Consider the following 14,521-nt stretch of genomic DNA (forward strand, 5'->3'; position numbering starts at 1 on the left):
TGAAAACTGATTAAACCACCTGAAAACTAAACACATCTTTTTTTTTTCCTTCCCCTTAGGTTTAGTCTTCTGTCTTTTTAGTTGCCCAAACCAGACCTTGGTAGTCCCATTGAGTAGCACTCGGAGATGGGAAAGCCGGCCAGGGGCAGCACAACCAAACACTTCTTACAGAAGCTATGCCAGCTTGTACAGCTTGAATGAATCACTTGGTTGTGTTGCTCTCTGGAAACTACCTTTCTGGAGATCTAAATGGCGTAAAGGTTTTCCTGGTAGAGTGTTTTGCCAAGAAATAATAAAATTTCTTTTTAGGGAGTCCCAGAAATACTGGATTTTTGGAAGATCTGTGTCTTCCTCCCCTGCAAATGTTTCTATCTGAGCTTTTGGTAGCATCCTTTCTGTCCTGTTTTTGTTAGGCAGATCCTACCCATCTGAGGCGAGGACCAAGTCTGTACTGTGTCACCTGTTGAAGTCCTGTAGAGCTGGCTGGTGCATTAAATATTTGGACTCTCTACAAGCATTAGCTTTTCAAGAATTCAGCCAGTCTTGTTGGTAATTGCTTTTCTACTGCTTATGGGTTTAGAATAGTAACACCTAGTACTACATTAAGTGGATACTTAATAAGGCAACCTTATAATAGGACTCCCATGGAATTACATATTACATTAACACCAGATGAGTTCTTTCTGAATTCATTATGAATGATTACCCTGAATACCAAAGGAATTATTAATCATTAGCCATTTACTATGGAGGGTTACTGAATAATTGCCAGATACAGCTGTTTTAAGAATTTACAAGCCTTCCTGATCAAGTTTCATTCTGAAAGAATCATTAAGTGTAACTTTCTTTTCACTAGAGAGTTCCTACTTTTATTTTTAATCTGTACTCCTTGTTCAATTGCATTCCAGTTCTAAAAGCACTTCAAAGATAGTCACTCAGCCTAGCTCATTCACTAATGGAATTACTTTCCTTATCTCCATTTTGTCTTTGAGTGTATCTCAGTTGGCTTTATACAACACATCTGAAAGGTTAATAAACTTTAAAGCATGCTGGGAGACATTCAAGGGCAGGGTGACTCTGACATGACAAAAAGATGCAAAAGCATTATGTTTATGACTTTGTGGCAAGTAAATTCTGAAAGTAAAGATATCCAAGGCCTTTGATTTGGTTTCTGAAAGTTCCCTCTGTTCCTACCATCGTTTGAAGACTTAGCTGTTTTGCATATCAGAGGTAGATGACTTGGGAGACAGAGGGAATTAACTACTTGCTTTAGATAAACTTTTCTTTTGGGTATAAGCATCCGCAAGAGTTTTGCTTCTTTGACAACTTATTCATGCTGACTGTCTACAACAGCACACAGTTGCAGCTCACGTCATCCTGATTAAATTCAAATAGTGTTGAGCTTTTCTGCATAATTTCTCATTGTAACTAGTAATTTGATTCCTGCCCATAGTCCTGACAATATACACTCTAATATGAGTTTTACTGTGTGTTGATGTTAGATCAGTGACTCAGGTTTCAAAGTTAGGTAAGCGCAGCTGTGAATGCATTTTTGGGTTGTTTTGGGAGGGGGTTCCCCACTCAGCAAGACAAATTCAGTGTAAAAAGCCTATGTACCTTTAGACCTTGCATAATAATGTTATGCCATTTCCTTGTATTCTGCCTGCAAACAGTGCTGCTCTGTCTAAGCGTGCACACCCTTATTTATGTTTATGACAGCTGAATCCATTCAGTGGGTTTCACAAATGCCAGACTGCCACAAATAGCATTTGCACATTAAGTTGCATTCATTAAATTGTGTTGAAGTTAGTTCAACTGTAGATGACTCCCACTGAATTCAGGGGAATTCAGTACTTGGCTTCTGATCTGTAAAGTTTAATTAAATCTGTATGAAGCAGTCCTGTGTCCTGTTGATTGCCGAGATAGCAATACAAATGTATTTGTGTTTAAGCAAAGGCTGATACTATATGCTGTGCCAGTGATGCCATAAACCAATGCTTTGGAAATCCTCTTCATTTAGAGCTGTGTCCCAAAATGAAACATATGAAGATAATTTCTTGTATAAATACTGATATATTTTTATGTGTTATATAAATTATACATTTAAGATGACTCTTTTTGAGCTAATTATAACCAGCTCAGGGTGGAATTTTTTTTTATTTTATTTTTTTTTTTTTTAGTTAGAGAATGAGGGGATCAGCAGTTCATCTTGGAGATTCAGCTGTGGCATGGGGCTAGCTGCAAACCCAAGCATGCTCTCGCTGAAGTCAGGGGTTTTACACAGGTGAGGTGGGGGCTCAGTGTAGGACATGCTGCCTGGCATACAGGCCCTGACCGTTGGCCACCAGATGGCAGGCACAGTCTCCTATAGAATAATTATATGTTCTTTGACCTACATAAAGAACAGCTGCATCTTTCTCCATTGAAAATGATAGATAGTGCCAAGTACACCGAAGATAATGGCCGCTTTCCGAAAGCTGTTTTCAGGTTTTACACCTGAAACTTTTTATTCTTTTGCCTTTCTCTGTTATGATTCTCACCTTGTGCCAAGGAAATTTCTTTTTCCACTTGACTCAGCTATAGCTGTTAAATTCAGTTGGATTTGAACTGAGTTCTGTTAAGCAGAAGTATTAATATAACCAAGGCTTTTTGCAGCAGTGTGCAGGCCATATGTAGTAGTAGTAGTTGGAATGGATTAAATATACATAACGTATTTTAAATGCATGCCTAAATAGACATATAATTTTAATTTATTTTTTTTTTACTGGACAATTCTGGAGTTCTCTGCACCACTTAGTTTGATGACCAGCCCACCAAGGATGAAGCACTGCTGTAGAGGTACACAAGAGCAACATCACATGCTCACAGCTCTGAAGAGTCAGGGAAATCACAAATTGCAAATGCAAAATGTAAGATCACTAAATGGGTACTGGTTTTAGCAGAAACAGAAGAGATAGGGACTTGGATGACTAACCTTAGCAATTGTGCAAGTGACCATAACTTCAGTAAAGTTAGAGGGCCTCCATTCCTTTATTCTTGGAATAAACATTGTCCTTACTCAGTATTTGGAAGACTACTTAATGAAATTCTTCATTCTCCAATGCGCTATTGAGTTTCATTACATTTTATAACAAAAAAGGCAGGAATGAAAATAAGGATTTATTTCAGAGTAAGTGAGTGGAAGCATGGCTGCAAATTCAAAATGCACATTAAAAACTCCTCTGCACAGACAGGTACAGATGATGGCACGTTTGCTCAAAACTTGTTCTAAACTGAGTCTGATCCTGAGCAGCCAGGTGGAGCAAGCACATTTATTAACGCTATGTAGCCTTTCCTTTATTGTTTGGATGGATGTTTGTAACCTGCTCTGGAACTCTCATGTACAGCCTAGCGTACAGCTCCTCAGAGGTGAATAAACTCTAGTGTGTGGCAAGAGTGACCCACCCAGTGAAATAGTTATTCATTGGTAATTTACTGTACTACACACTGGCCTTATGCCCACTACATTCCCACTGCAGGCAAGCTCCAAGTATTACATAGTTGTGTAGATATCAGCATTTTTATATCACGTCACAAGAAAGCCATAAATTTAATTTGATCTTTATATAGAGAGAGAGATCATAAAACCCAAGTACTGTTCATATAATCTGATTATCTTTTTCCTGTTTCACAGAACTGAGGCATTTTTCTTATCCAGTTTGATCTATCTTTCAAGGTCCACGTAGTGTTACTACACCAGTGCTATCTCCCCAAAGAAGTTTTATGTAGACAGAAGAGTATGGCTTGAGTTCATTTACCTTCTTAGCAAGTTTGTGAATGTCTCTCTGGAACACTGAGAGCCTCGTGCAAGCCAGAGGCCTCCAGTGCTCAGCTAACCTGAGGACAGCCTCACTGGTCACCCACTCTCCAAGAGCAGCTGGAGATGGACACTAAGCCAGATGGAGAGGGCAAGGGTCTTACCTGGAGACCTGTTCAGCCGGTTGTGCTAAGCAGCTGTAAAGATGCTCACAGTCCATCAGTAGAGCAAGTGTAAAACTCCCTGGGTGACTGTTTGAAAGTAAACGGTTGCTCAGAGCTCTCATTTGCTTCTAAGGGTTTGTTTATTATACGAATGTTTAAATTAATGTGCTATCCTGTGGACACTGGGTTAATGCCTGGACTTAGGATTTCTTACTGGCTGCATCATCCATTCATTCTATCATAAGCTCTGACAGGTCACTTTTTCTCAGTGTTTCAGTTTTCTCATGTATGAAATAGGCTTGATGATCCTTTCCTCTAAATGGTATTTTTGAGTCTGTGTATAACTGAAATTACTAGGGTTTGTGCTTCAATTAATGGCATGGAGTTTACACTGCTGTAGCTTAACTGGTATCTGCTTAGCTTTACCATAGCAATAAGAACTGAAGCTTCTATGTTTGTGCAACCACCTCATTGTTTTCCATGCTTAATGCAGTTTTTCTTTATATAGATAGTGCCTAAGCATCTGGGTCCAGCTGATAAAGTTTCCTTTTCAGTTGTCTGCTCCTGCACAATTGGTCATTGAGTTCAGCAATCCTGGGATTAAGCTGAAAGAGTTTTAATTAAAAAACAAAGTGTCAAATATGGTTGCAGGATGGTCAGAATCATTTTACAGACGCTTTTAAATCAAAAGTGCAAAGGAAACATTGGCGGTGAAACAAGTTTCTCGGTTCCTTCCCTGAATCTTATGTATTTGTAATTGATACAGAAACCCTCAGTTTTGTCCTTTTCTCCCACACTCCTGTGTTTTGAATGCTAATCACAGGACACAGAGAACGTTCACAGAGGGAAGGTATATGGCTCTCTTCTATTTCAATATGGAGACATCCTTTTAATTGCGTGCAGACAGCAGATGGTATGGCTTTTGTGGCATCATGAACTCCAGCACAATTTTGTCAGCCCCTGCACAGCATGGTACAATTTAAAGCTGAGTAAATATGGGGAGAGTGAAGAGTTAGGGGTGGAAAGGCAGTAATTCCTAGGACGTTTGTCTCATTTTTATTTTACAAATTGACCGCGATTTTGTTATGCTTCACTCTTGTTCACTTTCTGCATCTGTTCTAGAAGACTGCTTTCCTGCCAGGAGCATCCACCCAAACAAAGAGTTTTGAAAGGATTGTTGTCAACTTCAAAAAAATGCATTGCCATTTGAAAGTTTTGTGTTTTTTTGTATAAGAGGATCTAAGATTTTGAAGTTACTTTCTCTCAGACTTCAGAAGAGGAAGTAGGTAAAACAAAAAACAAAACAGAAATAACACAAATTCCCAACTAATAAGCATAAGATAAGCTTTTTTTCCAGTCCACAGATACAATCTCTCACAAAACTGATTCAGAATTTTCTGAAGCTTTTTCTGGTCAGGAAATTCTTTTCTATTAGAAATCCCTTTCTCGCCTGATTCAGACTTCTCACCCATCAGTGAGCATATTATTCTGGAATTCTTCTTATTTTTCCATCATTTTTTGCAGTTTTGAAACTGCAAAAATATTCCTAAGGTAAGAAACATTGTCCCGCTCAAACCTCATATGCCCTGTGTATTCTGTAATTGGTTTAAAGGCGGTATGACTTACAGACAACAGAGGCCTTGTATAAAAGCAGCTTAGTAAGTAAAACAAAAAATTAGTACAAATTAGAGAGGATTTTTTTCATTGAGTTGCAACCTGACAAGTAATATGCCATTAAATATATACATATACATAGCAAATATGTTTTTCAGTTGAATAAAACCTTAACGCCCCCCCCCGAGAGGCACTGATTTTACACACTGGTATGCTGCTATAAAAATTTGGGTACAGGCTGGCTTTATGTCTAGCTCCTCTTGGAGTTAATGCTGGTATGACATAATGTACATCCAAGTCCCGAATCCGTGAGGCTACAAGACACAGCCAGTCCGTGGCCGTACAAGAGAGGACCCGTGGGAGGCAGGGTTCACTGGAGGCACCAGTCTGTCTCCACTCAGTAGAGCAGTTGCAAACTGCACTGCACCTCCAACATGCAGCGTTTAGAGCACTGGCAGAGAGAGTGTACAGCTGACTGTGTGAACTCAAATAATTTTGCTAATAAACTTGTTAGATGTAGCAGTGCTTCTAATTTGTATAGTGTTACAGTAACAGTATACATGATTTATGATAGTGAAGATTTTTCTGGAGTTTCATCATAATACTGAAGTTTGCCTCGTTCTCTGACAGAGCAGAGTATAGATAAGTCTATTAAGAAGAAATATAGAAACGGTTACACAGAATACGTTAATTTGAAAGTATATCAAGGAGAGCAGTGGTGAAGTTTAGTGTACCTTTGTTTCCCATGTTTTTAATCACCCAGCCTATGTTCCTGTTCTTCTGATCAGCTTCTTGACTCTAAATAGACATATTCTTGCATTAGCATGTGAGATTATGTTAATTTCACTTATGAAATTGAACCCACTTTGCATATAGCAAAACTTGTTGAACACTGTTACATGTTTCTCCAGACTTTTATAAAACTGGAGAAAAATAGATTTTTATGTTCCTTCCTAAATGTATTATTTTAATAAAATGAAATTCTAATCTATGACACCATTTCACATAAATCCTAGGAATGTTTTTGTTCGGATTAAAAATTGTTGGTCTGTATCCTCAGCTAGTGGAGCTATGCCAATACATAGCAGCTGGGAATTTCCTACCCTGCTATCTGTGTGTGGCATTGGAGTCATTAAGCATAGGACATCTCCTGTATGCATTCTAAATTACCCAGCAGACTCTTTGGCTTTTAACATATGGTTATCTTACATAAATCAGAGTTCTGCTTTTCCAAAATAAGTGTGTTTTTTAGTACTTTGTGCAAATACTTGCTAAGCAATGCAAAGCATTGTTTGTCTCTTGATATTAAATAGGGCATGGGAATATGGTGCCACAGACTAATCTAGTGTACTTTACCGTCCAAGGAGCGTGAAATATTTCAGAATTCTTTTTTTCTGTGTGGAGATAAGGTAGGACATGTGCAGGTGCAGTAATTTACCCAGAATCTTGTCATGGCTCGTATCCCACCAGAATTACTTAGAATATGTACAGCTTCTTTCTTATTTTCATATTTTAACTAATATAGGGTATGCTTCCAAATAGAACAAGGCTGTGATCTCAGGACACTGTTTTGAAGTAATTTTCTCCCTGTTTCATTATAAATGTTTTACCATTATGCCATCCTGACTGCAAAATCAGTGGAATCTTGAAAGTAAAAATATATCACTTTGTTTAAATATGCGCTGAAACGAAAACCGAGCTTTTGTCCTTGATTTCTGCTGATCTCCAGATTATTGTCAAGGATGTATAAGTGAATTATAACCTTGAGTTTCATACAGGTCAATGGTATCCGTGCTAGTGACTCATGTAGGTCATAAAAGTATATTTCCAAGGGGTGTGGGTATAGGTGGGCTGAACAGCTTGGGCTGGTTTATAAAAACAAGGGCCTCAAGCCATCTGCACTTATCCATTCTTCTTTGTTCCAGCTGCTATTCTGCTCTAGCAGCCACATCACCAGGGCAACATGGCATTTGCAGGCAAATACGAATTTGAAGGCGATGAGAACTACGATGACTTCGTGAAGAAGATTGGTAAGCATGTCTTGGGTTGTAAGTCTTAAAGGTTATCAATTCGTTAAAAATACTTCTTCAAAAAAAGCTTTTTTACTGAAATGTGCTGAGATCAACAGGGGCTAAGACTGGTAGGAGTGCTCTGCACTTCAGCAAGGAGATTCATTCTTGTAAAGCACTGTCAGCTGCAGGAAACGGTCCTGTTCTACAGAAGCAGTATTCCTTTTCAGTGGCAGCAGAATGAAGGGCCAAGATGTTTGCAGCATGATGATTGTGAATCGCTTTTTCTGTCCTTACTATTCATCAGTGGGAGCATAAATTTAGTATGAAGATGATTGTCAAAATCTTACAGGAACAGCTTTCTGTGAATGCTATCAGAAGACTGTGCAAACCTTTTTTCAGAGATTACCCCGTAAAAGCTCTTAGGGATGCTATGATCGGTGTGCGTAAATTCAGTGCCTGTGTTCATTTATTTAAAAAGCAATAGCAAATAGTAAATAGGTGTATGCAGCTATATATCAAAGGCACAAGTTCATATACATTTAAATTCCACACATCTGCATGTGTAGATTAAGCAGCAGGAAATATTTGTATATGCTTTACATCTATGCATTTATTCTGTGTGTCATTCCTTAGGGAAAAGAGTGCAAGACCAAAACTTACTATTTCAGGAAATGCATTGGTGTGCCTATATTTTCCTTTAAACCACTGGTATAAACTCAGAGCTTTGATACTGCTGTAAAAAAAAAAAAAAAAGAAAAAAAAAATTCAGATGCTCAGACACCAGTATTTGAGAATAAACATACCATTGGCATGCTTCCATTCAAATACAGCTGGTAGGCTATTAGATTTTATAAATTGTATGTTTGTATTGATTAAGGTCTCCCCAGTGACAAGATTGAAATGGGAAGGAATTGCAAAATAGTCACTGAGGTGGTGCAGAATGGAAATGACTTCACCTGGACACAGCATTTCCCAGGAGGCCACACCACGACCAACACATTCACAATCGGCAAGGAAGCAGACATGGAGACAATGGGCGGTAAAAAGTTCAAGGTAAATTAATTTAGCTCTTAAGTTCTACACTGTCTCAGTTATTTTTTTAATTTAGGGTGAAAATCAAATCTGTCTCAGGGACATTTTCCTTAAATGTTTTTTTTTCATCTGTCATAGCTTAGAAACATACAATTTTGCCCATATTTCTTGATGCCTCTAGCAAAATATCTAAATCTGGTTTTAAAGAGAGCTAGAGCGTCAGAACTGTACATACTAATAAAGAACAAGGATAGAGTGGCAAGCATCTACTGGTGTCGCAATTCAAGCAAACATAATGCTCATTAAAACTCTCAAGAGCTGGTTGGCAGCTGTGTCATTGTCCAGCAACTGCAGCACATTCTGAGGGAGTGCTGTGGGCCCGAGCTCTGCCCGTGCCTACCTTGTGACGTCAGCTGTGCTTGAGCCTTAAACAAAATGCTGTGTAAAGTGAAGGGGAAAAAATAAATTTCTCCATGTCCTCCTTCCTGTTGAAAAGTACAGAGCAACTTGCAGCTTAAGCAGCCTCTAGTGAGACCTAAGATTACACCGTATCGATCTACTCCTGTCATGGACAAAATCTGGATACAAAACCTACCATAAAATGGTTTAGTTACTTAACTTACTCATTTCTCATATATTTAAAGGGATAAGACAGTTTGGGACTGCTAAACTCTGCATTTGTGAGGTGTCCAGAACCCTACAATAGATTACTGTATAAATGCTTTATACATATTAAAGAGTCAGGAAAACCAGCAATTGCATCAAGGAGCTGTGACAAACTGAGACAGCAATAGCACTGCATGATTTCCAGAAGGCTTCTTTACTCACACCTTTCTGATTACAAGAGGAAAAAACCTCTTTGGCTTTGAGGAATCTTTGTGAAACCTAACAGACTGAATAAGACACAATCAACTTGGTCAATTTATTACAAACATAACAGTTTTGAAATACTACAAATTTGATCCTCTTCTTTTTGGCTCTGGCAGTCCAAAGCCTATTAGATAACTAAAGATGGAGGCAGAGTAGATTACTTTCAGCAGAGAAACCGCTGCATTTTATTATAGTGTCACTAAATAATATATAAACTAGTAAGGTGGTTTTCCTTGTATCTGGTAAAAAATGTCCACTCATCTCTTCATTTTGCAAATTACTTTTTTCTCCTCTAAATAGGACTGGCTTATCTGCATTACTAAAAGTGTGGGCAAGACTGGCTTTGTGATGGAACTGCGTATCGAGTTTTGGCAGTCAGCTGAGCTGCTGCCGTATTTGTGGTCTTCATAGTAGCATCTGGCATACTTCTTCCATATAGAAGCAGCTCTTACAGCAATTGGCACATATTACAGTATGAAGGCACGGCTGCAGACTGTGCAGCCATGTTCACCTTTACTTAAATGAGCAAGATGAATTCTAGTGTAGTTAAAGGTATGAAGCTTCAGGATCTGGACTAAAGATTGGCATCACTTGTCCACAGTGAGTTTTGTAACTGCTTGCAGGCAGGTTATTAGTGTCTGAGAATGCTACTTCAAAATTAACTCCTACAATCATGCCTTTTCTTTCACTGTCAAAACAAGAGAACCACATAAACACTGAGGACGGAATGACAAGCATAGCCTGTAGTCAGATCATTTTTAGAGCTATAGATGAATATTGTGTACGTATTGTTAGACGAACATTTTTCTATTTAAATTGTGAACATTTAAGAACTAAAGCACAAGAATTTGTCTTGTTCATGAAGCTTCATGTGTAAAGAACTTCTACTTTTAAAAAAGTAAAAACTTTAAGCATCAGGTGTACAGATCTTTACAGTGTATCTGATAATATAAATGCCAGTAACCCCAGGGAACATCAACCCTTTCTCTATTACAGGCAACTGTTAAAATGGAAGATGGCAAAATAGTAGCTGATTTTCCCAACTATCGTCATACTGCAGAGATTTGTGGAGGAAAGCTAGTAGAGGTAAGTTCTCAAATATCCAGGTTATTTTATAAAAAACAAAACAGAACCCTCAAGAGCAGCAGGCTTAAAATTCTGAGCTTAGAAAAAATCTTTAGATAAAGCAAAAGTTTTAAATAACTTTCTTCTTCACTCGATAATCTTCTAGTGCAGATTTAATCCAAAAATTAAATGAGCAAACTTTTCATCATACATTTTTTATAAACTTGAAACGTAGATCTTGCATCTTAGGCGCAGACACACAGTTTTATAGCTGAAGACTGGAATGTTCGGAGTGAAATATTCCCAAGCTGCCATGCCTGATTGTATTCATTATGCCTATGCTCCAAGAACAGAAAATAATATATAAAAAACATTTCACCTACTACTTTGTAGAAAGTTAACACTTTGTTTCATTCTTGGAAAACTATCTAGCTGCAGCTCCTCACAGAATTTCTGTAGAACTCTTATTTCCTTAGTCTTACCAAAAAAAAAAAAAAAAAAAAAAGGAAAGAAAAAAAAAGAAAGAAAAAACCCCACCACAAAAGAGGCTGGATTTCAAGTAGTATCCTATTTTATGAACAAAATGGCAATATAGCTTTGGAAGATTACTGAAACTACAATACTTATAGTAAAACCTGTGAAACAGATAGGATTGCCAAACATGATGATTTCTGATTCTCAAAAATCCTCCTGAATTGACTTATGTCCATGCCAGTTACGTATGTCCGAGTGCATCTTCACCAGAGACTAACCAGAAGTGTTACTCTGTGAATCAACAAGGGACACTCACCCTTCCTGAAAGTAATAGTGTCAATTGTTTATTGCTTTTGGAGAACACTTATCTCGTTTGTCTAAAAAACTGAAAACTTGGGAGTTGGTGAAGCCATGTCTAACTCAGGATATGTTTAAGTTATCCCTAAACCCCTGTTCAGAAGTTGTGCTTTTTGTGTAAGAATATTTTTGCACTGTGTATTTCAGACTTGCCAAGGACATTCAGCTTATTTTCTAGATAGGCCTTCTACAGAAGGGTGAATGCTGCTTTGGTAAAGGACAGGTTCTGTAAGCCAGTCAGCACGTCTTTTCATTTGTAACACTGAAGCTCTAATTACACTGTTCAACCATATTTTTGTTTGTTCTTTATTCCAGATTTCTACTACTTCTGGTGTAGTCTACAAAAGGACCAGCAAAAGGATTGCTTAAGGCAGTAAAGTCAGTCTTTTCCAGTGCACTGAAAAACAAAGAACAGGACAAATAAACAAGAGTTTTGATTGTCTTTCCCTCTTTCTTTGTATTACAAACATGAAGAATTGTTTTTCAGAGTAATATTATCCTCAGCATTACTGCTTACCCCATTCCTAAAGATCTGACAAATACTCAGAAAATCAGAAGATGCCACAAATCATTTAATGATGCTGTCCAGTCTAAGTATTTCAGGATATGATACGTACTTGACATATTCAAATGTGGTCTACCACATGCTTAATAGAACCTCTATTCAGTATCTGTCTAGAGAACAGGACAATACTCTGCCCAAAGCGTACATCAAAATGCAAGACCTGATGAAAACCTTTTGCCCTATTGCTGGTTGGAGGACAGAAATTTAGGAGCTTGAAAACAAGAGAAAATTTAGTTTATCACTAATTAAAAGATATGCTTTCATACTGTTATCATGGCTTTCTCATTCTCATCAGTGTCTCTTGATGTCCCAGATTCTTAGAAGACATATAAGGTTTTACAGACAGACTTCTGTGGGAAAATGTGGAGTCTTATTTTCTCAGTGCAATCCTGTTATTTACATAGAGCGCATGTGAAAACCTGTTTTCTTGAACACAGGAGGAATTAAATATAACACAGTTTTTGCATTCACTGTTCCAAATCACCTCTGGCCAAACACAAAGCTTTTCGCTTTTCAGGCTCCTTTTTCCAGCTGTCTTGCCTTCTAGATCCACCTAGCTGCTTGCCCTCACAAGCTAATCAGAAATGAGAATTATAACTAGGGCATGTGTTTTGTGTACACAAAGGTTCACTTTCTGATGGGCCTATATACATGATTGATGATCCCAATCACTTCAGCTATCTTGCATTAAAAAAGACTTTTAATTCCTTTTTAATGTTTTCCTCAATAGAGCTTGCTAAGCTTTCCACCTGCAACAAGGCTTCATCCAGACTCCATCAGTTTACACAAAACAGGCTGCACATGTCTTATGACTAGTTGTTGCACAATATATTACTTACTCTGTGTTTCCAAGGCGAAGTGTAATGCTGAACTCTTCTTAAACACAAGTCAAACCTGAAACCTGTTCAATCTTGAGATGCTCTTTTGGTACTTGCAACAAACGTATCTACTGATTTAATAGAATTTTGTTGAAATTCAGCCTCTTCAGTTATATGAGGTCATGTTGAGAAGTAATAAGGGATCTCTTCAGGCTTACCCCTCATCTGAGTTCAAGTCAGCCAGTATATGCCTTTGCAAGTAATTATGGGACATCTTAGAACACTTGGATTTAGAATGTGCCCATCACTTTCAACACTTAACCAACTACACAGAATGACTTGTAGAGTTACACATAAGTAGATATGGGGCAAGTGTTACGTGAAACTAAAGCTCATACTAGAATTAAGGGATGGTGGTTTTGTCTGAACCATTCACACCCACAAGAACGTGCTCTGAAGGAGATGATGCTGATACCTGATGATTCCCTGCTTTGAAAACAAAATGAAACCGGCCAACACAAATTCCAGTTCTAGAAGCAACAACATTTAAGTGTTATGCAGTTGGAACACTTTGTTTTCACATTCTGCAGGTGATCAATTAACTCCCCATTATACAGACAACAATGCTTTGAAAAGAAGGGTGGGATTTTTATCTAGGCTCTCTAGAAAATATGCAAGGGGTGCTTTCACGTGGGGAAAGAAGCATTGCTGTCTTTTCAACTGGAGGACATTCTTGAAATCGCAGTACAGAGAGAAAAATAAACACCCCTTAAACAAACAAAACAAAAAAAACCCTTAGGCAAAAATTATCACTAAGAATCCATCAGTGTTTGGCCCACATTTGCTGGAATCTAGACTTCTCAGTAAAAAATAGCACTAAGCTAAATTTTATTACACCTATACGCTTTACCAATGAGTTGATTATACTGATCAAAGAGCATTATTTCAGCTTTAAATTGTTCCCTACAGTGTGTAAAACTTGCTAAAACAAAAGGACCAAAAGTGGCTTTGACAGCTTTGCAAACAGAGGGTTGTGGCTTTCTCACAAATAGGGACACAGTAGGTAGCTTCCCTTTCCTGTCTAAAAAAGCAGCAAGCTGCAACTGTAAGATTTTTCAAAAATAAGTTCATTTTAACCTTTGATGCCTGATCAATATTAGCAGACTTCTTTCTGCCTGTGTCCCTGTTGCAGCTCTTATCAGGACTCACTAATAGAGTTTAATTTTACTGTTAGCTTTCTCATTTGTTTGGTTGTATCTGCAACATCCTCCCATGTAAGGGAGATAACTAGTGCCATACCCCTGGCCACGTTTCACTGCATTTGCTTTTGCAGCAGCCTTTCTTTGTTCCTAGTCTGCCAGGAGAGTAGGAGTTAATCAGCATATAAAAATTCTGATCTATGACTATGCTACAAGTGGCAGCATCAAAGAGCACAAGGTGTGAAGTTTTACTTCCATTTGTTTAAAAATTAACTCAGCTTCACACGCACCTCTGCAGCTCCCTCCAAAAGTTGTGGCGAAGAGTCTTCAGAAAAGCATTTTTAGGTTGGCTGAACTCTTCTATGTTCACTTTTCCTGGAGGTATGTTTTCACAAAAGAAACAAAACAATTAGTGACACGAAAAAAGTATTTACTGAAAAATGAAACATGTGGAATTGCCACTAACATTTAAAACATTCTAGAGAGAACTGTCAGTCAAATCATAAGTCTTTCCCCTTTCAGAGTCTGCCGTTGGACTTAATCTGCCCCAGCTCC

General features: G+C 38.0%; 1 protein-coding gene across 5 annotated transcripts in view; it reads left to right on the top strand.

Annotated features, from left to right (window-relative positions):
* The window catches only part of FABP6 (fatty acid binding protein 6), a 45,926-nt gene extending 33,716 nt beyond the window's left edge, over window positions 1-12,210 (top strand). For 2 of the 5 annotated variants that reach the window (XM_037397905.1, XM_037397902.1), the window contains exons 3-7: window positions 5,083-5,246; window positions 7,500-7,604; window positions 8,464-8,639; window positions 10,485-10,574; window positions 11,700-12,210. In XM_037397905.1, the coding sequence (XP_037253802.1) occupies window positions 7,538-7,604; window positions 8,464-8,639; window positions 10,485-10,574; window positions 11,700-11,753 (387 nt within the window). In that variant the 5' untranslated portion in view covers window positions 5,083-5,246; window positions 7,500-7,537 and the 3' untranslated portion in view covers window positions 11,754-12,210. The remainder of the gene's footprint in view (window positions 1-5,082; window positions 5,247-7,499; window positions 7,605-8,463; window positions 8,640-10,484; window positions 10,575-11,699) is intronic. The other 3 variants (XM_037397906.1, XM_037397904.1, XM_037397903.1) reach the window with 2 other exon arrangements.
* Window positions 12,211-14,521: the final 2,311 nt, after the last annotated feature.

The sequence above is a fragment of the Falco rusticolus genome, chromosome 8, assembly GCF_015220075.1.
Source record: "Falco rusticolus isolate bFalRus1 chromosome 8, bFalRus1.pri, whole genome shotgun sequence".
NCBI lineage: Eukaryota > Metazoa > Chordata > Aves > Falconiformes > Falconidae > Falco > Falco rusticolus.